The following is a 27,993-nucleotide window of genomic DNA, read 5'->3' as shown; positions in this document are numbered from 1 at the left end:
TTTTCAAAAGAAAAAGAACCCCACGTAAATCAGCTTTTATGTTTTTTATTCATCTGTTTGGCAAAGTGGTAGGAAAATATAGTATGTAAAGAGACATTTTTAAAATCTGATAATATGTTTTACGATTTTGCTGATAATATAATTTTTAATTAAAAAAGTATTAAATGAGCAAAACAAGCATTTTCACCAGTGGTTTCATTAGTTCCTATTGTGTTTATAAAATGTTCATATTTATATAATCAGTGCTGGGTCGATTATTTACAAATCTGTTACTGATTACAAATTACATGACATCTACAAATATATAGCATTACACATTTTAGGTAATGTAATCAAACTACTTTTTGAAACTTTTAGATTACTTTTGACCCAACTCATTTATCACATTGATTTGAATATGATAATCTTGTACCATATTGATATAAAAATACAAACAGAAAGTTTGTTATTAACAAAATGAAGTGCATTAAACATTACATTACATCAGGGTTTCCCAAAATTAGGTTTCTGAAGGAAAAATTAAAGCATTCAAAATAAAACACTAAAAAGACTGAAATATCGCATTTACCTGCAAGTCATGTGACAATTCAATTTGATCAAAGAACCGAGAACATGCAAATCTGTTGTTAATCTAGTATAAATATATATATTTAATTAAAATTTAAAAGATAAAAATAATTAGCAAGAATCAATAAATTATGAATAATTTACTGCCATTGTGTTACAAATATGTAATAATGAATCATAAAATCAATAGAAAAGTAACTAGTCTGATTATGAGTATTTTAAAAAGTAAAATAATCCAATTACAAGTAGCCTACTTCATTTTGGAATCTGAATACATAATCCAGATTACATGTAATCAGTTGCTACCCAGCACTGTATATAATCCACATAATGTATTACGAGATTATATAAAACCAAATCAATTAAAAGTGCGGATAAAGTATCATAGATGAATAGCCTGTTACAACTTCTGTGCTTAGGTTAATGTTTGAATAATACAAGACCATGTTTGCCAAGTAGACACAAGTACACAAGAGTTGACAAAACAAGTGCCATAAACATGTCCTATGAGCATGGTTTAATGTTGCAGATCACTCCACTCATGGGCCGTAGAGTTCCAGTGTCTTTAATGCTGAAAGACTGTCCAGGAACCAGACTGAACTCAAATCTCTGAAGCAGTTTGGCAAGCACAACTTTAGCCTCCATCTGAATGTAGAAATACACCAAGTTGTTATGATCACAGCAAATTTGGCACTTGGAAAACAAATTGCGCAAATGTGTGTTTGTTACCTGTGAGAAGACCTGCCCTAGACAGGTTCGTGGACCAAGTGCAAATGGGTAGTAGCAGTAACAAGGCCTTTCAGACATAGAACACAATTTGATATCAGCAGATTTCATGCTATAATGTTTATAACATCCTCATAAAACTCATTTACAGCTTGTCCTCATAATGACTTACTTGGGGGCATTCACATCAAATCTCTCAGGATCAAACTTCAACGGATCTTTGAAAAACTTTTCCAGTCTTTGAGACATAAGAACTGAACTGTATGGAAAAAGGTCAAAATGGTTCAAAATAGTCATGTATTCAAATACAATTAAACAAGTAAAATTAATAATGCCATTGTTCAAACTTATTGGAATTATTAAAATAGAATTAAGTCATAATATACTCACCCTGGTGTTGTTCTAATGCTGTATGTTGTTCTTTCTTTTTCAGACCACAAAAGGAGAAATTTAAGAAAAAAAGTCCTGCTCTGCATCATCCACATAATGGCAGTGAAAAGCGACCAGCATCAAGCTTTTTTTAAAAAGACGTGAAAATATTACAGAATGATCCCATGTAGTATATCCCACGTGTTCTGAAGGGTTTATGATAAGGTTTGGTAAAAATCCAACCAAAATTGTATGTATTATTTAAAGAAAATCCTGACCTCTGTGCACGACTGCATGTTTATGAGACTCTATTAGCGCCACAGTTCACTCTGACTCGCCTAGAAAAAGCACACAAGTTGTGAGAAATCAAGATGGATAAAAATGCAGTATGAAAAACAACGCCTAGAAATCTCAATAAAAGTATCAGTGTACTTTCTACAATGAGTTGATGACAGTCAGAAGGACAGTTGACAGATGTGAATGTGAACATGTGAATGTGATAACTACTTGTTGCGACGAACATAACGGAAATATTCACCTCAGAGAAGAAGGTACATGGATTGTATTTCATTTCGCATTTTTCCTAGTCTTGATTTCTCACAACTTGGGCCCTATCTTGCACCCAGCGCAATTGACTTTGTACAACGACGCATGTATCATTCCTATTTTGCACCCGACGCACAGCAGACTTTTCCCTCGACAGACACACGTCGGTAAATTAGGGAATGAACTTGCGCTCCCGGGGGCGGTTCAGCGAAAAATAGGAGGCGTGTTCCGGCGCAAACATTCCCTGGTGCTATTTTGCAGTTCCAGGAAACAATTCCACCACAGACCAGGAAAAACCTAGTCTAAAGTCAGTGGTGCGTTTTCAGTGGCGCGTTCAGATGCTATTTTAAGGGCACATGCTTGGCCATAATATAGCGTGTGCACAATGCGCATACACTTTGCTTCTCTCATCTACACATAGACGCAGCAGTTGCAATTTTTGCAAACCATACATAATTACAAGGAAAAATATTCCACATGAGGGAAATCATTGTGGTGTCCATGAAGATGTGAGAAAATAGGCATAAATCTAGCTTACACATTTACCAAAATTATTATATGCCTGTTTAACCTAAGCTTATTTGGTTGGGTTTCTCCCATCCCCATATAATGTCACTTCTCTGTCTTTTACGGCCTTGACAAGAACGTCTGTCTCCTCGGCTGTGAACCGCTCCTGGCATGCGCCTGGCAAATCCGCCGTTATAACAGCAATTCGCCATGGAACAAGCGCGCCTGCTCTTAAAGGGAATGTGAGATTGTTACGACCCTTCATGGTTTTAAAAGTCTAGGAGGGTAGAAGGGGAACATTATGTCACCCGTCAACAATCTTTACTATGGAAACACTGGGAAATGAGTGATATCAGGAAGCAGCAGAGCGTTTGAACACATTTATTATGTGCAACTGGTCAAAAGAATATATCTATATATAAACATATATATAGATAGATAAAAAAAAAAAAAAAAAATTAAAGTTGTTTACAATCAGAAATAAATCAAACAAACCAGCAAATTATATTATCCCAGACCTGGAAGGGGAAAAGGGAATAACTGGACAGTGCCAACTCAAAGAAAAGAATAAAACAAAAGAATCTTTCTACGCCGTTTTAAACTAACCTAACTAACGCGAAAGAAAAATGTAGAAAGGAAAGGTCTTCGACGTCCGAGACGTCGTATACTTCCCTACTCTAACTACCAAACAAAAATACAACGAATGGCACTTGCCCTCTTAACCTAGTGTATCTAAACCTAAGAAAATAAACCTAAGTGCGATGTACGTCACGTGACATCTCTTACCTGTCCCTTTTCCTTTATCATTCCCAAAACACAGCGTTACCGCTCTCAAACATTTTTATTAGATAAAAAGAATAGGACGGCAACACAACGAGATCTCACATGACCAACTTTAAACACATTAACAGAGCTTGATAAATTCTCAAAAATTGAAAACAAGCAAAAACCAAAATCAAGCTTAACAGAAGAAAATATACTAAGCACACAAAGTCAAGTTCACAAAACAAAAAGGCCGCCGCCGTCTAGTGCGTTAATGACTCCTTTTATAGTTCCCGGGTTTCCGGTAACCATATGACTGGATCTCACTTGCAGACGTCAGCACGCCAGAACCCTCCTCTCAGATGATTGACAGCCAAGCAGGCGACCGATCAGCACATCGCCTGCGAGAGCAAAAGTAAAAAAAAAAACAGACAACGGCAGAAACAATACAAAAGAAACTAGAAACACCAAAGTCGCACAGCTTGGTGTCACATAATATCGTAACAGAGATGATGCTCTGATTGGTTTATTTCATGTTACGCCCAAACCACACCTATGAGTAATGTAGCTACTTCAGACCAACCCATTTTAGATTTGCGTAGATTTGAGTCATTTATCCTGCCAGTATAATAGCAACAGCACCCGAGATCCGCCCAAAAAGTTACTTGCGTTTTGCGTTTGATACTTGCGTTTCAGATCGTTAAAATAGGGCCCATTGTGTGCTGTTTCTGGGCAAGTTGGGGTAAACGCGCACATCGTGCAGCCGTGCACAGAAGACCAATGGCAGGATTTTTGGAGAATAATAAATACAATTTAGTTTTTTTTTGCCAAACCCTATTGTATACTGTATGCCCAGAACACTTGGCATTTATGACACATGCCGCATGGGATCATTCTGTGATACTTCTGCGTCTTTAAAAAAAAACTTGATGCTGGTCGCTATTCAATGCCATTATATGGATGAACGTGAGTGGGACTTTTTTACAAATTCTCCTTTTGTGGTCCGAAAGAGAAAGAAGGGCATATGGCATTAGAACAACACACGTGTGAGTAAATGAGGGTGAACTAACCCTTTTAAGACCCCCTGTGGTCAAAATCAAGCTTTTAATGTTGTTTATATGTCTATATGGTGTTTTTAATATGATTTAAGACAAGCCATGTGTAAATTCACAAGTCAACACCATTGCTGAGTATTTTCTCCTTAACCCTCTGGGGTCTGAGCTGTTTTCTGGGCCCTGGAGGTGTTCTGACATGCTCTGACATTTGTGCTTATTTCTGTTACTTGTGACATTTTCATGGCTAAAGTCTAATTACACTGTATTCAGCACAAACTCTGCTACAATAATATATCAGCAGCATGTGTGTAAAAGTTTGTAGTTTTGAGATAATGACATTTATGCGTGGTTTGTGAAAATACAAAAAAAAATTCTCACTGAAATAAGGTCATGAAACCCATACTGATTATTTCTTCACAAGACTTCTGAAAATTGTATGACGTAGCCTAGAATATTTGCTCTAAAACGATGTGAAAATCACCCTGACTGCTCATTCAGATAAGACAATATATTGATTTAAAATTTTTACGACGTGTTTTGTGTGAAAAAGCTTTATGCGGGAGCTCATTAATATGTAAGCTTTTCACACCTGAGAAAGACAAAGACCCTCCCCTAACGGCCCTATTAGGAGCTATCAGGCCCTATCATTCTGAGCAACCTTGCACAAAGAATGAGGAGATTTAAAAAAGAATGGCTTTTAGATTGTTTGATTTATTTACAACACAACATAATCCAAACATACACAACAAATGACAAAAAAGCACTCATTGAAACCAATGATCCAAAGACAGAGACCTTTGTGCCATTCCTAAAAACATTGTACATACCTTTCATTTCCAAGGTGTTTGATTTTCACTTTACCAGGTTCATGTACAGAGACTCATGTGAATGTTGAAGTCAGCAGGAGTGGCATCTGGGCCCTAAAAAAAAAAAGTGAACATACTGACATCAAGAGAAAGGCCTGCACGATTTTGGGAATACATTTTAGATTTTTCTGGTTAAAATTGCTTTTTAAAATTCACAGAATACACACACACACACACACACACACACACACACACAAATGTTTCCAACAATATATAATACAATGAACACCAGGTTTGTTGTGCCTTGTAGGCATAGGCTATGCGCAGTGCTGCATAAAATAATAATAACAATAACCATAGCAGCCTATAACTCTTCCAAAATATTTCAGTAACAACTAAGCTAGAGAAAAATATATTGATTATCATGTTACTTCAAATGTTTCCATTCGTTATGATGATATGAAATGAGATAATAGTAAAAACATGAAGCAGTTTGGTGCGTTTTGCTTTTCGAATGTATAAAATATGATACATTCAAACGCGATCGCGCTCAAATATAAAACATTATGGTTACCATATACATATCTACGTTTGAGCAGATATCCACAAACACAGTAACAGTAAACACGGGTCTAAATATTACGATATTCACCATATATCTAGCAACAGTTCAACTGCAATGTGAAATTTATGCAACAATAACAAACTAATATGTAAGAATTTCTTACCTTACATCTTTCTTGTCTTCAAATCGCGTTCTTCTTCTTCTGAGGTAGCCTAAATCCAATGTAAGCTCACGGTGCGCCTTTCAAACTCGACGAAAAGCAGAGACTTGTGAAGTGTTTTGGTGTTTTGTTTTTGAGGTAATGAGCGCGATCGCGTTCCATGTGGAGATTTGCATGTGAATATCTTTTGCGCGAGTGGGCGTGTTCAAATTAAAAATAATTAGCAAGCTCGTGAGAAGCTGGACATCTTGTTGGTTTTATACAAATTACTTAAACAGAGAATATTTGTTTTCAGTTTGAATCCGATCATTTAAAAGTACACACTTAAATGTTTATAAAGGTATATGGCTCATAAATGTGTGACAAGTATTCGCTGAGTTTTGTTTTAGTTTATAGACGTGCTTAAGAAAAAAAAGTTCACCGCGACGGAGAGGCAGAACTGTTTATTTTCTGTTTATTTTCTTTATTTTACAAAAGCACAATGTTTTGATTTGATTGTAAGTGGACACATACAAAAGTAGAAATATCACAGATTCTTTTTTTATATTTCTTTTTTCTGTATGACCATAAATGACGGAGTAATTTAAGTTTATAGTTCTACAATGTGAAGAAAATCCAGCAAAACGCGGGGGCGCGTTTGCCAACCTCAGAGGGTTAAAACTGCAGTGAACCAAAGACAGTCTCAAAAGCACAGTTTGAAATCGCTGGTGTTTCTGACGTCACAAACTACCTTGTAACCAATCAGATCAACGTGTGATCGTCAACAAGTGGATCTTTGAGCTGGTGTGAGTGAGTGGAGCAGGGCTAATTTGCATATTCAAAGAACCACCTATTCACAGAATCCCCTCCTTGAACTGCCACCTTACCGTGGTGGAGGGGTTTGAGTACCCGAATGATCCTAGGAGCTATGTTGTCCGGGGCTATATGCTCCTGGTAGGGTCAGGTCCTAGGTGACGGGTCAGACTAAGAGCGGTTCATAAACCCTTTATGATAGTATTAAAAACGAGGACTGTGACGTTGCCCGGCATGGCGCAGCCGGGGCCCCACCCTGGAGCCAGGCCCGGGGTTGGGGCTCGTATGCAAGCGCCTGGCGGCCGGGCCTCCCCCCGTGGGGCCGCCCTCCCGTGGGCTCACCACCTGCAGGATGGACCGTAAGAGGCCGGTGCAAAGTGGATCGGGCGGCAGTCGAAGGCGGGGCCTCGACAACCCGATCCCTGGACACGGAAACTAGCTCTAGGGATGTGGAACGTCACCTCGCTGGTGGGGAAGGAGCCTGAGATTGTGCGTGAGGTTGAGAGGTACCGACTAGAGATAGTCGGGATCACCTGCACGCACGGCTTGGGCTCTGGAACCACACTCCTTGAGAGAGGATGGACTCTTTACCACTCTGGAGTTGCCCGTGGTGAGAGGCGGTGGGCTGGTGTGGGTTTGCTTATAGCCCCCCAGCTCAGTCGCCATATGTTGGAGTTCACCCCGGTGAACGAGAGGGTCGCTTTTCCCTGCGCCTTCGGGTCAGGGATAGGTCTCTCACTGTCGTGTGCGGCTACGGGTCCGACTGGGGACTCTGTCGTTCTACTGGGGGACTTCAACGCCCACGTGGCCAGCAACAGTGACACCTGGAGGGCTGTGATTGGGAGGAACGGCCCCCCTAATCTGAACCCGAGCGGTGTTCTGTTATTGGACTTCTGTGCTAGTTACAGCTTGTCCATAACGAACACCATGTTCAAGCATAAGGGTGTCCATCAGTGCACGTGGCACCAGGACACCCTAGGCTGGAGGACGATAATTGACTTTGTGGTCGTTTCATCCGACCTCTGGCCGTATGTCTTGGACACTCAGGTGAAGAGAGGGGCGGAGCAGTCAACTGATCACTACCTGGTGGCGAGTTGGATCCGATGGCGGGGGAGGAAGCTGGACAGACTCGGCAGAACCAAACGTACTGTGAGGGTCTGTTGGGAACGAGAGATCTTCAACTTCCACCTCCGGCGGAGCTTCGACCGGATCCTGAGGGAGTCTGGAGATACTGAGTCCGAGTGGACCATGTTCTCCACCTCCATTGTCGACATGGCCGCTCGGAGCTGTGGCTGTAAGGTCGCCGATGCCTGTCGAGGCGGCAATCCCCGAACCCGGTGGTGGACACCGGAAGTAAGGGATGCCGTCAAGCTGAAGAAGGAGTCCTATCAGGCCTGGCTGGCTTGTGGGACTCCTGAGGCAGCTGACGGGTACCGGAAGGCCAAGCAGACTGCACCCCGGGTGGTTGTGGAGGCAAAAAAAAAAAAAAAAAAAAACCTTCGGCCCTGGGATGAGTTCGGTGAGGCCATGGATAAGGACTACCGGTTGGCCTCGAAGAGATTCTGGCAAACCGTCCGGCGCCTCAGGAGGGGGAAGCAGTGCCCTACCAACACTGTTTACAGTGGAGGTGGGCAGCTGTTGACCTCAACTAGGGATGTCGTCGGACGGTGGAAGGAATACTTCGAGGATCTCCTCAATCCCACCGACACGTCTTCCATTGAGGAAGCAGAGGCTGAGGGCTCGGAGGTGGACTCGTCCATCACCCAAGCTGAAGACACCAAGGTAGTCAAGAAGCTCCTCAGTGGCAAGGCACCGGGGGTGGATGAGATCCGCCCTGAGTACCTCAAGTCTCTGGATGTTGTGGGGCTGTCTTGGCTGACACGCTTCTGCAACAACGTGGCGGTCGGGGACAGTACCTTTGGGCTGGCAGACCAAGGTTGTGGTCTCTCTTTTTAAGAAGGGGGACCAGAGGGTGTTTAATTTTTATGGACAGAACTTCTAGGCGCAGCCAGGGGTCGGAGGGTGTAAGGTTTAGGGACCACACGATTTCGTCTCTGCTTTTTGCGGATGATGTTGTCTTGTTGGCCTCATCAAACCAGGACCTTCAACATGCACTGGGATGGTTTGAAGCCGAGTGTGAAGCAGCTGGGATGAGAATCAGCACCTCCAAATCCAAGGCCATGGTTCTCAGTCGGAAAAGGGTGGCAGAAGTATCTTGGGGTCTTGTTCACGAGTGAGGGAAGGATGGACTGGGAGATTGACAGACGAATCGGTGCAGCTTCTGCAGTAATGCAGTCGATGTACTGGTCTGCCGTGGTGAAGAAAGAGCTGAGCTGCAAGGCTGGTCAATCTACGTTCCTACTCTCACCTATGGTCATGAGCTGTGGGTCATGACCGAAAGGACAAGATCCCGGATACAGGCGGCCGAAATGAGCTTTCTCCGCAGGGTGGCCGGCCAATCCCTTAGAGATAGGGTGAGGAGCTCGGCCACTCGGGAGGAGCTCAGAGTAGAGCCGCTGCTTCTCCACATTGAGAGGGGCCAGCAGAGCTGGCTCCCGAATCTGTTCCGGATGCCTCCTGGAGGCCTTCCCGGGAAGGTGTTCCGGGCATGTCCCACCAGCAGGAAACCCTGGGGAAGACCTAGAACACGCTGGAGGGATTACGTCTCCCGGCTGGCCTGGGAAGGCCTCGGTGTCCCCCCGGAAGAGCTGGAGGAAGTGTCTGGGGAGAGGGAAGTCTGGGCATCTCTGCTTAGACTGCTGCCCCCACGACTAGGGCTGGGTACTGAGTTCGATACTTTTTAGGCACCGACCGAATTGCCTCTAAATGAGAAAAGTGACTTGTTCGGTACCAGATTTAGTCAACTAGTCAACGTCAGTGCTCAAACAAATACATATGAAATGCACAACGACACACCTAAAACATACTCATATGAGACGCGCGCGCGCACACAAACTGTCCACGCACATACTCATATGAGACGCGAGCAGCTTTTAAAGATGTGGAAAAGTCGATCAAAAGTGTGGCTACATTTCTCCAGGCTCGATGCCAACAGCGCGCGATGCAGTATTTGCGGTAAAATAATTGCTGCAAAGACCGGTACCACGACAGATATGATGAAGTGACTGCACGGAGTAAACATAAGAGCAGAAAGTTGCTCCGTCTTCGACTGGTAAATGAAGAGATACCTTGTTGTTCACTCTGACAGTGTTTATATTGCAATAATGACCTACTGAATGTACACTGCCGTTCAAAAATGTGTTGGTTAGTCAGAATTTTTTTTCTGTAAGGATGCATTAAAGTGATCAAAAATGACCTTAAAACATGTGTAATGTTACAAAAGATTTCTGTTTCAAATAAATGCTGTTCTTATGAAATTTTTATTCATCAAAGAATCATGAAAAAATGTATCAGTTTCCAAAATATTAAGCAGCAAACTGTTTTCATATTTCTGAAGGATCATGTGACACTGAAGTAATGATTTTGAAAATTCAGCCTTGACGTCATAGGAATAAATTAAATTGTGAAATATATTCAAATAAGATTTTAAATTGTAATACTATTTCACAATGTTACAAGTGTTACTGTATTTTTGATCAAACAAATTCAGCTTTGGTGAGCATGAGCTCTTTATTAAAAAAAATTGTTCCTTTGTGCACTGGCTAAGGAGCATGAGTCAAACTGAAAAAATAAAACCAAAGTTTTTCTGAGGTAATGTGTTATGTAATCTTGTTAAAATGTATTCCATAAAATTGGTATCGAAAAAAGTATTGTTCAGGAACCGGTATCGAAATCAAGGTATTGGTATAGAATTTTTTTGAACGATACCCAGCCCTACCCACGACCCAGCCCCGGATAAGCGGAAGAAGATGAAGATGATGATGATAGAACCGTGTATACTAAATGAGTCAAGGGTGTAGAGTTACATTCAAGCTGTTGTAAGGCATGAAGACATTTTTTTCAAGGAAAAAACATTTACATTCGTAATTTTGGTGATCAAAGATGAGTTTTAAGGGATACAATTATTGACTACCGGGGGACTTTAACTAAAATGTAATATTTCCAAACAATGTTGAAGATTTCTTTCTATCTCCATTCAAGTAGACAGTAGCTGTACTTGTGTAGCTAGAAATAGCTTCCCCAGCCAGGTACCACACTGACCACAGAGTGAACAGACCAGCATTACTGGGAATCTGGCAATACTCACAGCAATAGAGCAGCCGCCTGGGACTTTCAGCCCATTTATAACCATGTCCTCATGCAACCAGCGATTGGTTCCTGGAGCAGTGGGGTACAGTCGCAGTGTTTCCTTCAAGACCTAATACATTGAGTCAACAATACAAAGACCATTCAGAGAAATGGATATAGAAGCATTTGTGTTTGTACATTTGTGTTTGTTGCATGTGCCTGTTGATAATTTCAACAGTTCAATAAGTTGATAATAAAGTCCAGAACTGAAGCAATCTGGCAGTTGACCAGATCTGCATTATGTACAACACACCACCTTTCAAATACACCCCATTTGCTGGCATAACTCTTTCTAGTGGAGGAAGCCCTAGCACTTAGAATGGTCTCAATAACGTCAGGCGAAAGCCCAGTGTCTCTCAATTGGTACCCATCAGAGGCCAAACATAAAGGTTCCACAGGTCGGGCCTGGGATGGAATAATCGCGCCCTCCACCTGAGACAGAAGGTCCCTCCTCTCCGGAATCGAGCCGTCAAGGAGAGATATTATCTCCGAGAACCATAATCTGTTCGGCCAACACGGCGCTATCAGTAAGAGGCAAGACCCTTGTTGGCGAACTCTGGCTAGAACTCCTGGGAGCAGAGAAACAGGAGGAAACACATTCAGGCACATTTTGGGCCAGACCAAGGGGGGCTGTGTGACTCAGAGAGAAGTACAGGGGACATTGTGCTGTCTGATGGGAGGCGTAGAGATCCACCTCCGCTTCGTAAAATCTGGTCCAAATCTGTTTCACTACTTCTGGGTGGAGTTTCCATTCCCCCATCGGTAGTTTCTGTCTGGACAGTAAATCCGCTGTGATGTCCTGGAATGAACACTGCCCTGAGTGACAGGAACTGTTCAGATTGCGTGAGCGCAGACCTCCCTGATGATTTATGTAAGAGACTGCCGGTGTGTTGTCCACCCGCACTAGGACATGACAGCCCCTCAACTGAGGGAGAAAGTATTTCAGGGCCAGAAATACAGCCATCAGCTGGAGGCAGTTGATGTGCCAATCAAGCTGATGACCCTCCCATTCCCCTTGAGCTGGACGACCACTTAAGACCGCTCCCCAGCCCATCAGGGAGGCGTCTGTTGTAAACAGTTTGCGACGACAAGGCGTCCCTAGAGTGGGACCCAAGGCGAGGAACCGGGGTCTGAGCCACAGAGATAGTGTATGAAGCCAGCGGTGCGTCACTTTTAATTGCCTTTGAGGATTAGCCCTTGGATGAAATCCCCTGGCTTTTAGCCACAACTAAAACGGTCTCATGTGCAACAGCCCCAGAGGAATCACCCTGGATGCTGAAGCCATGAAACCTAGCATTTTTTGGTACTGACAAACAGTGCGATCTTGGCCTAGCCTGACTTTGCTCATGGTATGCCGAATGGTCTCAATTCGAGTGGGAGACAGTTGTGCCCGCATCGTGATCGAATCCCAAATTATCCCGAGATCGTTCTCTGGGCAGGAGAAAGAACGCTTTTCTTGGCGTTGAGTCTCAACACTAGAGAAACTAGATGAGCTAACACGATGTCTCTGTGTTGAAGCGCCATCTCTTGCGATTGTGCTAGTATTAACCAATCGTCGATGTAATTCAAAATGCGAATGCCCTGGAGTCGTAATGGAGCCAGTGCTGCATCCATGCATTTTGTGTATGTGCGGGGTGACAAGGCTAGACCGAATGGAAGAACCCAAATTTGGTACGCTTCGCCCCCGAAAGCGAACCTCAGGAACTTCCTTAGTTGTGGCAATATTTCTATGTGAAAATATACATCCTTCAGACCGACCGTGACGAACCAATCGTGATGTTGAATTTGCGACACGACTGTCTTGACAGTTAGCATCTTGAACTTTAGCGTTTTGACTGTACGGTTTTAGCCTCGAAGATCTAAGATTAGACACACCCCCCCATCCTTCTTGGGAACCAGGAAGTATCTGCTGTAATAGCCCGACTCTCTCTCTGAAAGAGGAACATGTTCTATGGCCTCTTAGCTCAGAAGAGTTTGTAGCTCTTGTAGTTTTTGTACGCGCCCCGTCCGCAGGGGGCTATCCCCACCAGACTGGGCGCCAGACCATCAGGACTTCCTCTCTCTATTAATAGTAGTCCTGAGGTCTGGCTTGGGAGGTTGCTGAGCACGACGAGCCTGTCCCCAATCCTTATGAGGGGGAGCACGGCTCGTCACGCTCTGCTTTTTCACCTCCTAGCTTTTGAAGGACCGGGGAGAGGTTCGGTGGCCGATGGCCCCTCCCCTTGAGTGCGGCAAGGAAGGAACTGAACGAATGCTTCTTCGTGCTTCTTAACCTCCCTGAACCTGGTGACGACAGCATTGATGGAGTCGCCAAACAGGCCAGAGGCTGAAACAGGGGAATCTAACAGAAACACACGATCTTTCTCTTTAATTCCTGTCAGATTAAGCCACAGGTGCCTCTCCGTGTTGACCAAAGCCGACATTGAACGGCCAATGGGACGGGCCATTTGCTTGGTCGCACGGAGAGACAGATCTGTGGCTCGACGAAGCTCAGAGAACACTGGACAGAAACCTATCCTCTAGCTTACTATGTTTGGGGGGTCTCTTGTTCGCGTGGCCAGTCAAGCTGTAACCTGGCCACCGCACGAGTAACCACCTCGAGCAATTCTTCGACAGATTTACTTTCGCGAGAGGAACGCTCAGAGGTAGGCTGCTCGAAGTCCACAGACCCTAGAGATATATTGTCATCCCCTCGTGAACCGAAGAAGCACCGGAGCGTGCTTCGGGATCACGAGAGGGGACGTCTGGATCTGGTGATACAGCCAGCGATAGGGAAGGATCCGTCTCTTGCTCATCATTCAGATCCATGCGGGAGCCCCACGATGGTAATGTGGGTGCGGTTTGGAAATAATTCAGGCGAGCATGCAGCATCTTAACAGTAAATAGTTCACAATGCTCGCACTCGCCATTCTCCAAAACCAAAGCCGCATGCTCCTCCCCCAAACATGTGTATCCAAGTCTGACATAGGATGAGAACATGGAGGGACACAACGCTTACTCTTTTGTTGACTCATTTTTTACTTGTATAAACTCTTTTATAGACGTTCAGAGAAAATGAGAATTTCTGCACACTGCCAGTTGGAAACTAACTCCTCACAATGCACACATGCACAGAATGGCCTCTGAAGACAAAAGACCTGATGATGCACCTGTGGCTCATCTATTTATAGCCTCGGGTTTTTATAGGGTGCCTATAGGGTATAGGGCCTATTTATAGGGTGCGTGCCGATGACGTCATTGACCGAGGGTATATTACCTCCGGGTCAATTCTATTGACGTGTTACACACAATATTCACAGCTGGTCACGATTAAAGACATTCCCAATGCGCTAAGCAGCGCAGCATCGATTGTAGCTTTTGAAAGGGAACAGGATTGGGCATCCCAGCTGTAGACCAACCTGAGACAAGAAAGTGAATTTTCCAAGGTCTTCATATGAAATGTCTCTCTTTGTCCCAAGAACTTCATCCACTTCTGCTTTAGCCCTGGGAATGAAAAGAAATTCAAACTAAAGCATTGTAATACAAGTCAATGTGGAATAGGTCCATATTTTCATATTTTATCGTTTACCGTTTATATAGCTCAGGATGTCTCCCTAATTCCATGATTGCAAACGAGAGCTGATTTGCTGTTGTCTCTTGCCCTGCAAAAGAATCAAGAACTGTTTATATTGGCAGGGGTTTTTATGAGCAAAAATCAAACAAAGCTGTAACTCACCAGCAATGAAGAAAGTCACGAAATTGTCCAACATCAGCTCATCATCTTTAGTGTTAGTAACATTTTCCTCCTCTGCAGCAAAAATGGAAAGTTATTAATGGAAATGAAATTAATTCCATGATATACTTCAGGCAAAATCGAAGAACAAACAGGTGTGTATACCAGTGGCGGCTGGTGATGGAAAAAGTAGGGGGGGCTGAGGGACAATGTGGTTTTAAAATTTTTATTTGAACAATTAAACAGTTGCTGCTGTTTATTTATTACATTAACACCAAAGTAACAGCTCAAAAACAAATAGCATCTAATGTAATTATTAAAGTATGAATTTAGAATGTCCTTATAGATTTCAAATATCGTTCTTTCAAAGACAGAAAGATGTGCCAATTTGAGATTCATTGGAAACCAAGTCATACAAGGTGAACTTCAAATTGCTGTAATTTGCATGAATTACAGTGAGTGCTCAGAGTCAATATTCACACCAGGCTCGATCGGTCGCTGCAGTTTTAAAAAGCAAACAAGGGAAGCAAAACAGCGCGTTAGCTACTCCGCAGCCGGTTAGCCACGGCTTCCTAGTGTACTATGTCCGCGAAAAGCCTCTGGTATAAGACGCTTCCTTGTCTTTCACCTGCTGTCTGATGTTAATTTGTGGCTGGTCCGGTCCCATTTCTTTTATTTTTTGTTTTTCAGCCAGTGGTCTTCTTTCAAACGGAGTTTGAAGAAGAGATTGCACGGTCTCTTTCTCGTGATGTCGCCCGCGCCGCCATTGTCAACTTGTAAAGAAAGACTGGCTCCGCCCGCCGAATCTCACTGCCACGTGACCACACCAAGTAGAGTAAAAGTCCATGTTATTCTCTGATGGGCGCAGAGGCAAAGCGCCCATCAGAGAATTATTTCTGCGCGTCACTGATTGGTTGAATTGATCATATTTAGTGACGTTTTATAGCATATCAGATATGCGCCCTTTCTCGGTGCCCCGAGCATAAAACTACACGGCACACGATGAAGCTGGCAGACAAAAAGACCCCCACGCCCCTCCCCCTCCTTCTAGTGTGTAAAACACGTACACATGTACAGAAGAAAGTCATGTTTTTGTCAAACTTAAAAAGGGGGTTTTATTTTTTATTTTTTTAAAACTTGGTAGGAGGAGGGGCGGCGCCCCAGCGCCCATAATAGACCAGCCGCCACTGGTGTATACTGCTGTAGTCAAGTCAAGTCAAGCCAAGTCATCTTCATTTATAGAGCGCTTTTAACAATGTAGGTTGTTTCAAAGCACCTTTACAGAGATAAGCGTATAATTTAAGGTAACAGAGATTGTTTTGGCTTTATAGCGGTTCTTTAATAAAGTTATTTTCCAGCTAAAGTTAGTTTTGATTGATTCGCTTCCGTCGCAACGTTCATTTGTTATTAAATTAAGGGCCGCTAAGACGACACCATTCTCTCTACACAGACTTTAAATGCGAACCTGTAATAAACGCTGATGGCGTTCACATGCGCATTAAGAATTGGTTCTATAGTTATGTGCGTTTGAATATATGTGCGCAGGTTTGTAATTCCCTACAAACCAAGCCTAAACAAAGTACTGGTCTTTCCTTATAAATTTTGATACAGAATTTTATTTTGTCACTTCGGGGTAGGTACGCGAAACGAATTTTCCCAACAACGCTTTATCTGGAGTAGTAAAGGGATCCTCCATAGGGAGAGACTAGTTGGCACTTCAGCACTGCGTTGTCATCGGGTCCAGGCGAAGGTCCTTCGTCAGATCTGGATACGGCAGGCTGGGGGAAAACCTCGGGATAAACAAAGACACCAAAATTAGCGTAGATGCCATTCTTCTTATGATGTAACGAGTACATCAGGATTTATGGGAAGTGTTCCCGGTTCCGGCTGACCTAATCTATGCAGCCTAACATTGAATTATAGAAGTCTATAATGTATTATGTGAATTCTAGGTCAAAGAGATGTGTCTTTATTCTAGCTTTGAACTGACAGTTCTAATGGGCGGTTTGGACGACGACACACATGCATTATATAATTGCATTGCATATAATGTGTGCTGGTCATCTAGTCTAAAATTAAGAAACCCCTAGAATACATTAAAAAAAAGATATATAAAAAAAAGATAAAAACATAGGAACATTGTGTACAATTAAGATAGGCTAATTAATTTATTTTCCTATATTCAAATATGATACTAAATACCACAGGGAAAAGGGCTTCTATTTGTGACGTGCTGTCTTTGCATTTGAACATTGCACATTTTAAACAGGACACGCATTAGCTGAATAAATGTTAGCCAATACAAACATATTTATAGAAAACAGTTCACAATGAATAGACAGGAGTCCAATAATATAACGAATCACTTATTCTAAAAATAATATAAAAGTATAAGTTCCGAATCCGACATATAATGAGGGCTGTGTTAACAGTAAAATGTCCGTCATTTAACGAATTTTAAAAGCAGGGATGGATAATACAAAATGCTTTTTGACAAAAAAACAAAACAAGCAAGAACAAAATTTAAACTTAGCCCGTCAATTGTCATTTTACAATGATCTTCTCTCTGTGTGTGAAATCACAAATGATTTACTTTTAGCTTCTGACCAAGGCTGTATCTCAATACTAGTTTTACTTGATCTTAGTGCTGCGTTCGATACTATAGATCACACAATACTCTTAGATCGACTACAAAATTATACTGGAGTTCAAGGACAAGCATTAAGCTGGTTCAGATCATACTTATCTGACCGCTACCATTTTGTCTATTTAAATGGAGAAAAATCGATCATAACTCCAGTAAACTATGGAGTGCCGCAGGGATCTGTGTTAGGCCCTCTATTATTCTCAGTATATATGATGCCACTTGGAAATATTATAAGGAAACATGGAATTAGTTTCCATTGTTATGCTGATGACACTCAAATATATATTTCGTCACGGCCAGATGAAAACGCTAAATTATCCAAATTGACAGAGTGTGTTAACGATATAAAAGATTGGATGACGCGTAATTTTCTTTTATTAAATCCAGACAAAACAGAGGTACTACTTATCGGTTCAAAAAACCACCCGCAAAACCTCTCGCAATACAACTTTAATATAGTAGAATGTCCTGTTACTTTATCCTCTACAGTAAAAGACCTGGGTGTTATACTCGATTGCAACCTGTCTTTCGAAAATCATATTTCATATGTTACAAAAACCGCCTTTTTCCACCTTAGAAACATTGCTAAGCTATGTAATATGCTATCAGTTTCTGATGCAGAAAAGTTAGTTCATGCATTCATGACCTCGAGACTAGATTACTGTAATGCTTTATTAGCTGGTTGTCCTGCATCCTCAATAAACAAGCTACAGTTAGTCCAGAATGCCGCCGCTAGAGTTCTTACTAGATCAAGAAAATATGATCATATAACACCGATTTTATCATCACTGCATTGGTTACCTATAAAGTTCCGTATTAATTACAAGGTATTGCTACTGACTTATAAAGCCCTAAACGGCTTAGCTCCATTTAACGGATCTTCTATCGCCCTATAATCCATCGCGCTCTTTAAGATCACTTAATTCAAGGCTTTTGGTCATACCTAGGATATCCAGAACCACCAAAGGAGGGAGAGCATTTTCACATTTAGCTCCAAAACTCTGGAATAGCCTTCCTGATAGTGTTCGTTGCTCAGACTCGCTCTCCCAGTTTAAAACTAGATTAAAGTCGCATCTCTTCAGCCAGGCATTCATATAATATTTTTAATCTTACAGTTCAAATTACAATCCGGCCTCTAGTTAATAAACGCCAGAGGAGAACTGGCCCCCGACTGAGCCTGGGTTCTCCCAAGGTTTTTTTTTCTCCATTGGGTCACCTGATGGAGTTTTAGGACACCATTAGGTCATTTGATGGAGTTTTTCGGTTCCTTGCCACTGTTGCCTTTGGCTTGCTCAGTTGGGGATATTCTGGGGATATTTAATCTGATTTTATCAATCAATAAATTCCACTAGAAACAAACCTTGTTGTATTATTTTAATTTAATACAAATATACTTGACTTGACTTGACTTGACTTTAGTGAATGAATAAATAAACGCCTGTTTCTCCAGACTCGCGCAGTAGGCTAGGCTAATCCACAAATCACAGCACTTTCATAAATCACTAAGCCATAGCGATTTCAAGATTTTTAGTTCAGCATTACTTGAGCATTTTATTATTTGCATGACTGAATGATGTCTTCCTCTTTTCTGAGTGACCATGAATAACTTAACGGAGTATTTTAAGATAATCCATGCGATCTGTGTGATCATCGAATCCATAAGATTAAGTTAACTCAACAATCAACTTTCCACATCGACCCCAGGCCGTTTACCTTCAGGAGTCAGAAGTACCGTACTGTACTGTCCTCGCTTATGAAATCAGTCAGACGGCGGGCCGCGGGAGTGGGGATCGAGCGGGAATCTTTATTGGTGTCGATTTTCAGTCTCTTTTTAATGATAGTCCTCACGCATCTGTCAATCATCCCCGCTTGCTGTTTGGGGAATGAACCCAGCGCTATGATTGGTCGAACTCTTCTTCTTTTGCTGTAGCTTGATTTGAGGACAGCGCGTGCACAGAGGCGTCACCAGGTTTTTGCGTAGGTTAGAGTGACAAATCGTACCAGCGTACTTTGAAGTCAAAATGCGGATCCGCTACGCAAAATGCGACAAACTGATAACGGTCAGATAAGTATGATTTAAACCATGCTAATGCAATTCCACTAATGCCAACATAATGTTCAAGTCTAAATCCTGACTGGAAATCCTCGCAGATATCATTTCTTTCAAGAAAGGAACACAGTTGTGAGGATACTGTTTTTTCTAATATCTTTGACAGAAAAGGCAGATTCGAGATCGGTCTGTAATTGACTAATTCTGTAGGATCAAGTTGCGGTTTTTTAACAAGCGGTTTAATCATAGCCAGCTTAAAGGTTTTTGGTACGTATCCTAGAGACAAAGACGAATTAATGATAGTAAGAAGAGGATCTATGACCTCTGGGAGCATCTCTTTCAGTAGCTTAGTCGGTATAGGGTCTAACATACATGTTGTAGATTTAGATGAATTAACGAGTTTGCAAAATTCTTCCTCTCCTATAGCAATAAATGAATCAAATTTTTCCTCAGGGAGACTAAAATGCACTGCCTGATGCGATACTGTAGTAGACGATTGCATAGTTATAATTTTGTCCCTGATATTATCAGTTTTATAAGTGAAGAAGTTCATAAAGTCATTACTGCTGTGTTGCTTGGAAACTTCTGGGCTTGAAGCTTTCTTTTTAGTTAGTTTAGCCACTGTTTCAAATAAATACCTAGGATTATGTTTATTTTCTTCTAATAGGGTTGAAAAATAAGCAGATCTAGTAGCTTTTAAAGCCTCTCTGTAAGTAATCGAGCTCTCCTTCCATGAAATCCGAAATACCTCTAATTTAGTTTTCTTCCAGTTGGGCTCCATTTTTCTGGCTGCTCTCTTAAGTGCCTGAGTGTGCTCATTGTACCACAGCGTTGGACTATTTTCTTTAATCTTCTTTAAGCGCAACGGAGCAACTGTGTCTAAAGTGCTGGAAAAGAGAGAGTTAAAAGTTTCTGTTGCAGTATCAAGTTCTTCTAAGCTATCTGGGATGCTGAGATGATGAAACTGATTAGGTAGATTATTGATAAAGCAATCTTTAGTGGCAGAAGTGATAGGTGTAACATATTTATAACACGGAGTCGGCTTTGCAGCCTTGGCTAAATGTAATTTACATGAGACTAGATAATGATCTGAGATGTCATCGCTCTGCTGCAGAATTTCAACGGCATCAACATCTATTCCATGTGATAATATTAGATCTAGAGTATGATTACGACAATGAGCAGGTCCTGACACGTGTTGTCTAACTCCAATTGAGTTTACAATGTCTTTAAATGCCAATCCCAATGCATCTTTTTCATTATCTATGTGTATATTAAAATCACCAACAATTACTACTTTATCTGCAGTCAATATTAATTCTGATAGAAAGTCCGCAAATTCTTTGATAAAATCTTTATGGTGCCCTGGTGGCCTGTATACAGTAGCCAGCACAAATCTCAAACGTGATTTATCGTTTGCACTATATATTTTTACATTAAGCACCAACACTTCAAAAGAAGTATATTTAAAACTAGATTTCTTAGTGGTTTTGAAAATATTACTATAAATTACAGCAACACCTCCTCCTTTGCGTTTCAGACGAGGTTCATGTTTATAACAGTAATCTTGCGGGGTGGACTCATTTAAAGTAATGTAATCGTTTGGTTTTAGCCAGGTTTCTGTCAAACACAGCACATCTAGGTTATTATCTGAAATCATATCATTAACAATGAGTGCTTTTGGAGTGAGGCAAGCGATCGAATATTCAGCAACCCAAGCTTTAGCATTTGATCATCTGTATTATATCTGTTTTTTATTTGTTGAACATCAATTAAATTTTTAACCTTAGATGGGTTTGGACGTTTTTTGGATTTCCAAATTCGGGAACAGACACAGTCTCTATATGATGATATCTAGGTGAAAGAGGCTCTATGTGATGGGATTTATCTGTATGATATTCATTTTAATTTATTTTAATTTTTAATTTGTATGTGCAGAATTTTTTTATGTGCAGTATTTTATTTTATTTTTAGTTTGATTGTAGAATGTTTGAAAGTTTAGTATGCTAATTGTTATTCATCTGTATATTTTTGTTGAAACAAAAAACTTGAAATCCCGTGCTGAAAATGGCCCCCACTCCGGCCCGTGTTGATCTATGTAAACATTTTAGATGGACATGGACATCTTTAGTCGTTAAGTTGCATCTTGCACCATGAAAGCTACGTTTTTAAGACAATGTGTCAAGTTAAAGTACCGGTACATGCAGTTTTAACTTTTTTTTTTTTTTAAATGTGTCCTTTCTGTGATCTTTGGCCAACTTGTATTTGAACTTGAACTGCTCTAATGGTAAATCATTTACCAATTTTTACAGATTTAGTAGGTTTAAAATGTACAAATACAGTTTAACTTTTTAAAATGTGTCTGGTTCCTGTATTCTGTCCCTTTTGTTTGCATTTTTTCACTTTTTGGTGTTGTATTTGAACTTTTTTTTTTTTTAATTGTTCAAATGTTAAATTACTTATCAAATTTTCACACTTGTTAGGTTTAACCGTGGTATGGTATGATTTTTTAAATAATTAATTAAAATTTTTATAATATGCAGCCCATTTAAAAGTTACCTGTACAACAAATGGAAGAAGGAAAATACACTTGAGACCCACATACCTGCCGTTCTGAGGATTTGTGTGAGAATGTCTTGGGGTACATCTTCTCCATTTTCTACTGCTGTTTTGTATCCATTTTTGTCCTGTTTTTCGCAGGAGTTCAGCTGCATCTTTAACTTGCTGTATAATCTTCCAATTCTTGGGAAAAAGCTGAGGTCCCACATTTAAAAAATAAAAACAGATTATATTACATTAACCATACTACTTAAGGGTGACACAAGCAATTTGGTTAGATTCTTACTCTAAAAAATGGGTCTCTGAGATCCAACACCATGCCTTTTAAACACAGCTCTACTGCATTCTGGAAGGGACTGTCAGTTTGCATCAAGAAATTAAAATCAACACCGAAAGCCACCTGTGGATGAAAACATGACTACTAAGTATTGATCAACAGCTTTCCTTGTATTAGGCTTTCCCTCGGATTAGCAGAAAGGAAAGTGAAACCTTGCAAATGACATCGAGTGTGACACAGTTGACCAGGTCGTGCATGACGGCAGGTGTTTTTGTCTCAGCCATTTCCTCCAGCTTTTCCATTAGGCGTTCCGATATCTCGTTAAAAGTGCCCATCGAGCCTCGTAAGTATCTGACGAATGAGACCGCATCAGCTGAGGTGCATCTGTATCACATTTCAGTATATCAGAGATTGTCTGTATTTGACTCACAAGCTGCTAAAGGCAGGATCCATGATGCGACGCTGCCTGTACCAGGTGTCATGGTCCGCAGCCGTAATTAGCCCGTTCCCCAGGAACCTGAGAAGATTGAGTCATGTGACTTATTCAACTGTAAAGTCACCACTGGCAAAGCAAATCCCATAAAATATTCAAATTCGAATATGAATTAAGCCGCAGTCACACTAGACTTTGAGAATGCAAAATTTATTCAATACATATTTTTTAAAACATACATACATTCAACATATAACAAATAATAATAAATACAAAATGTAAAAATAGTCTACAGTCTACTCCACCTCCCCTCAAAACCGCAAACCTGCAGCTTTAAAGTGTGAGTTCTTTGAATACCTTTGGAATAAGTCAAAGGTATTACTGAGCATATACTTTTTACTCAAATATGACACATTTATGGTATATTGCTTGTATGTTTCGAAGACACTCGTAATGAATTTATAATTGTAACACATATAAAGCACACTTTAATATCACGCATCAAGCATGTAATTAGTCCCTACACAGGCATATATTTAAAGTATACTAAGAATACTTGAAGTTGTTCCAATTTAGCACACAAAAGTACACTAAAAAGTTATGCTTTACTACAATTTAATTACAACTAAAATATACTTAATACAAAATGAGTTGTTCCGAAATAATAGCACATTCAAGTTAATTAATCATTAACACACTAGAAATATACTGAATTAGTCTGTCTGCAAGTATACTTAGCTTTTTTTTTTTTTTTTTTTTTACCAGGGAAAGCATATACAGTGTTAGCCAAAAGTGATGTTCGGCCGAGGAAAATTCTTCACCCTTTGTTCAAAAATTACTACAAATTGTTAAAGATTTTGTAAACATATTGTGCAATGAAACATGCCAAATTGTGCAGCCATAATTTTGTCCAAGCTGTCATACAAAGAAATTATAAACACATGCAATAACAAGAAAAACAACAATATATGAATAACTGAATATAGCATTTTGATCTTCCCTCATATTTAAATCCCCTCATATTTAGATGGTTTTATCAAACTTGTATTGTCATTAAAAACAAACATCCCCTCCGGACATCACTTTTTGCCACTACTGTAGATGATTTTAAAGGGGTCATATAATGCCATTTTTGTACAAGTTAATATGATTCTTTAGGGTCTAAATGAAAAGTTTGTAATATACTTTAATTAAAAATTCTCATTAGTATTGTAAGAAAACACTCATTTTACCTAATCAAAAACAGCTCTGTTTTCAGCACGCCGTTTTAAGTGCATGTGTCTTTAAATGATAATGAGCTTTGCTCACCCCGCCCCTGTTCTGTGGGGCGTTTTGAAACAACCACACATGGAGTGTTGCCTTGACAACAGTTGAGGGTATATTTTGGAGAAAGAATGGCAGCGGGAGTCTCTGAGGACACATTTGTGCAACCGTATCAATTTGAACCGGAGATGGACCCGGAGCAAGATGACGGCCCCGAAGAAGTTCGACAATTAAGGCTCGAACATGACGTTTCTGAATGGTTGGTTAACGTAATGTCACTTTGATCTATCTTTGTATGTACTGGCAGGGTAGAGTAGTGAGATACGAATGCTATGTGTTTACTGATGTATACGTTAGTTCATTGACAGATTGATGTTACAGCTAATGGTCATGAAAAACTTTTTCCCGGTAAATGTAGGCTTGTCCGTGATGCGTAACGTTATCTATGCAGTGTTAGCTACAACTGTCAGGGCTGAAGCACTAAAATTTTACTGATCTGTTTAAAAAATAACCAGTCTGTGAGACTATGACAGTCATTAGGCACATAAACAACACATACTCAGACAGGAGCTAATACCTTTTTCAATGTTCTCGTTTATAAAGCAGTCTGGTGAAATGATTCGCGCAAACATGAAAGCATTGATGTTGATCGTGGGGAATATTCCCTTTGAAAACAAAACTCAGCAACTTCAGCGGTTTGGATTTAGGAACATCAAAATGACTGCTGCGTTCGTTATTACACCCAAGAACAGAACACCACAATCGCTTAGACGCCATTCTGCTCCACCGTATCAACTATGGCGGACTATACAATAACAGGGCAGAATTTCTTTTTTATTATTAGATTTTGTGGCTTCTGATACAATTTTTTCTTTTCTTTTTTAATAAAGAAATAAAAGATTAAATATTTACCTTTGTAGCCTCAGGACAATAAACCATGATCATGACATAATGAAAACTGTACATCCTGTAGACAGGGCCATATTTCTCTCCCCTTAAAAACAAGAACATGGTCACATTGGCGAGAAGAACGCTTTACCAAATTTCCCCTAGAGGATTAATAAACACTATATCCATATATCTATTTATTTAGCTGAAGTGAGGAAATGCCTGCTATTCAGTGAAACAGCTGTGTTTTTATTATAGTTCAGTAAATGTATATTTTTGAAGTGGAAAGCATAAAACTGTAGGCTATTATTTTCCAGCAGTTTCTCAGAAGCTTACATGCTAGAAGATGGCTTAATATTTCTCTATATTTCAATAACGTTCAGAAGTTTTCTTCTGAAAAAATATATTAAATTACATTAAATCATTTGACTTTTTAGAGTACAAATATTAAACAAATCACACACACACACACAGAGAGAGAGAGAGAGAGAGAGAGAGAGAGAGAGAGAGAGAGAGAGAGATGCAATGTCACTACCTATGTCAATTGACAGGTTTTGTAGATGCAAGGTCAAAACAGCAAGATATTACTCTGGCAAAAATTTGCAAATAATCTGTGTTTATACAAGTTTTGTTCTTACCATTGAAGAAAAAGGTCGTGCACAAGACTTTTCGATTTCATTGCTCTTCTGAAAGATGGTATATGCCCCAGCAGAAAACTGTCAGAATATCAGTTTTCATGTTAATTTATCTCAGCTTTGATCATATACTGACAAATACTGACTTACTGCAATACCGTTATATAGTTGTATCAAACACATTTATATAGAGAACACATTCATAAAGTTTCTTACTTATCTCTTGGAGGTCCAGGTGTATGATCATATTTCTGATGAACATGTCTTACATACAGACAATATGCAATAAATGCACTGAAAACAGCAGCGAGCAGGTAAAACATCATAAAGGAGACCCATTCTGAGATCATGATGGTTCAGTACAGTAGCTCAGTGTATAATGTGCGTCTGCCTTACCCATAGACGGCCTTACCAGAGAATGTCTAATAAGGCTGGCCTTACCTACAAATGATTTAATTTCCGGGCAGAGTTGCCAACTCTCGCGAGACAAATAAGCAACTGGAGCTTCAAAAACAAACCCAAAACAAGCCCAATATTATTAGATTATTTAGTTTCAGCATTATCATGTATTACCAATACATGAGCCTGCAACATATTAAACTGAAACCACTCCTTTATTAGAAAAGGATAAACGGATTAGGAAAAAAAAGAATAAAAAAAAAAAAAAAAAAAAACTTGTGTAGAGATGGGGAGTCGACTCCAAAAGAGTCGATTCCTCGACTCTCACTAGCCCTAGTGTCGGAATCGACTCCAGGTCAGGAATCGACTCCCAGTGTCAAATGTGTTTTTTTCAAGTTCAACACAGCAACAGTTCATTATAACGAAAAGATTATAATGAATGTAAAGATACGGAAATTAAAACAAAAAGATAAAGAAATGAGAGGAAAAAATAAGTAATGCCAGGAAAACAAAGAACAATAATGTATAGATAGTTTTTTTCTGTTGGGTCTGTTTTGCGGCTCAATCAATCATGATGTGGTTCAATACAGTCAATTGGTTGTGATTGGCACAAAACACTGCAGTAGGTTTTACGAACCAATCATGTACCAGTCCTCAGGGTGAGAGTGGGACATGCCCATAATTGGTAAGTGGTGGTTGATTGAGTGATACTGTTGAGTGATGACTGTTTTTGAATCCAGTAACGTTAACTTATAATGGCAACCCCGACCTCAACCGTGTGGAAATATTTCAACCAGACCGAAGACAAAACTAAAGCAACGCTGTGTTTATGAAATGCAAAAACGGCAATAAAACTGGTAATGTGTTGCAATCAGTCATTAAATATACTTTTTTATTTCATATAGGCATTCTTAGAGGTGATTTTTGTTTCTTGTCTGTGTTGATTAATTTTTCAATATTAAACATTTTAATAATGACCTTTACTTATTTGTATACAAAATTAGACGTTTTCTACAGAAGAGCTTTGATATCTATAATTTCCAGGTAATGTATGTAATCATGTAGGTTACCCCTAAATAAGACATTAAAAGACAAGTGCTGTGTAAATAAGAGTATAGTGTTTAGTGTTGTACTTCTGAAAACTGAAGGGAGTAAATTAAGTGTATAACAAAAACTATGTAATGCTTTGTGTGCTTGTCAATTCTTATATATGCATCCTTGTTTCCTTTCCTCTTACCTCCATCCCCTTAGGATGCGAGGATGGAACATTAACATTAGTGAAATGGCATGTACTCACTCTATATGAAGTTCATTTTCTATTATTAAATGACAAGTGCATTAAAAACTATTATTAAACAACAGTTATTATTGGTTATAATATAACTAATATTTTTCAATGTTAAACAAAAAAAGTTAAAAAATAAAGTTAAACATGCTTAAGTTAAAGTTCATAGCTTCACTACATTAAAATTATATAAAATAATATACAAAATAAATAGATAAATACACTGTCTAAAACAAGTCTGCTTTTACAAGTTTAATGATTAATACTAACATATTGCACACTTAAATATGATTTGAAGAAGCTGCGATGTGAAAAGGAGGGGGATTTATAAGGTTTAGTTGATTAAACATTTTAGTATAGGAAACATTTGTATCCTCGCTCTTGACTCCTCAGGAAGGCTCCTCGTTCCTCGCCCTCCTCCCGGTGGAATTAAAGAATTTAGATGTCCTACATGAGAGCGGAGCTCGATCGGTTTCAGGGTCGTAGGACATACGAGCGAGAAGTGAGGAAACGAGGAAGCATTATTGAGACGCACCTTCTGAATCCTGACCCTATTTTAATTCAAAGTAAATGGAGTCGAGGAGTCGATTCCACCGACTCCAAAATTAGGAGTCGGGAGTCGGAGTCGACTCCAAAAAAACCGGAACCGAACACCCCTTTTTCTGTGCTTAAATGTTGGAGGTCTCCATGGTGAGCACGGATCTGTTTTACAGTAACTTACCTGCACATCGCTTTACTCTGA

The 27,993-nt window shown here is 40.2% G+C and overlaps 1 protein-coding gene across 1 annotated transcript; it reads right to left on the bottom strand.

The window, feature by feature from the left end:
- Positions 1 to 60: 60 nt before the first annotated feature.
- On the bottom strand, positions 61 to 27,980 carry LOC311304757 (cholesterol 24-hydroxylase-like; the record flags this gene model as incomplete). The annotated part of the gene is given in 14 exon segments (XM_084431993.1): positions 61 to 1,212; positions 1,297 to 1,363; positions 1,466 to 1,534; positions 1,536 to 1,552; positions 11,063 to 11,173; positions 14,502 to 14,586; positions 14,672 to 14,744; positions 14,819 to 14,890; positions 22,118 to 22,185; positions 22,187 to 22,266; positions 22,358 to 22,471; positions 22,561 to 22,699; positions 22,779 to 22,865; positions 27,973 to 27,980. Coding segments are annotated over 14 exon segments (1,131 nt in total). The 3' UTR covers positions 61 to 1,071.
- Positions 27,981 to 27,993: the final 13 nt, after the last annotated feature.

The sequence above is a fragment of the Rutilus rutilus genome (assembly GCF_951802725.1).
Source record: "Rutilus rutilus genome assembly, chromosome: 15".
NCBI lineage: Eukaryota > Metazoa > Chordata > Actinopteri > Cypriniformes > Leuciscidae > Rutilus > Rutilus rutilus.
This window is presented reverse-complemented; position numbering and strand designations above follow the sequence as displayed.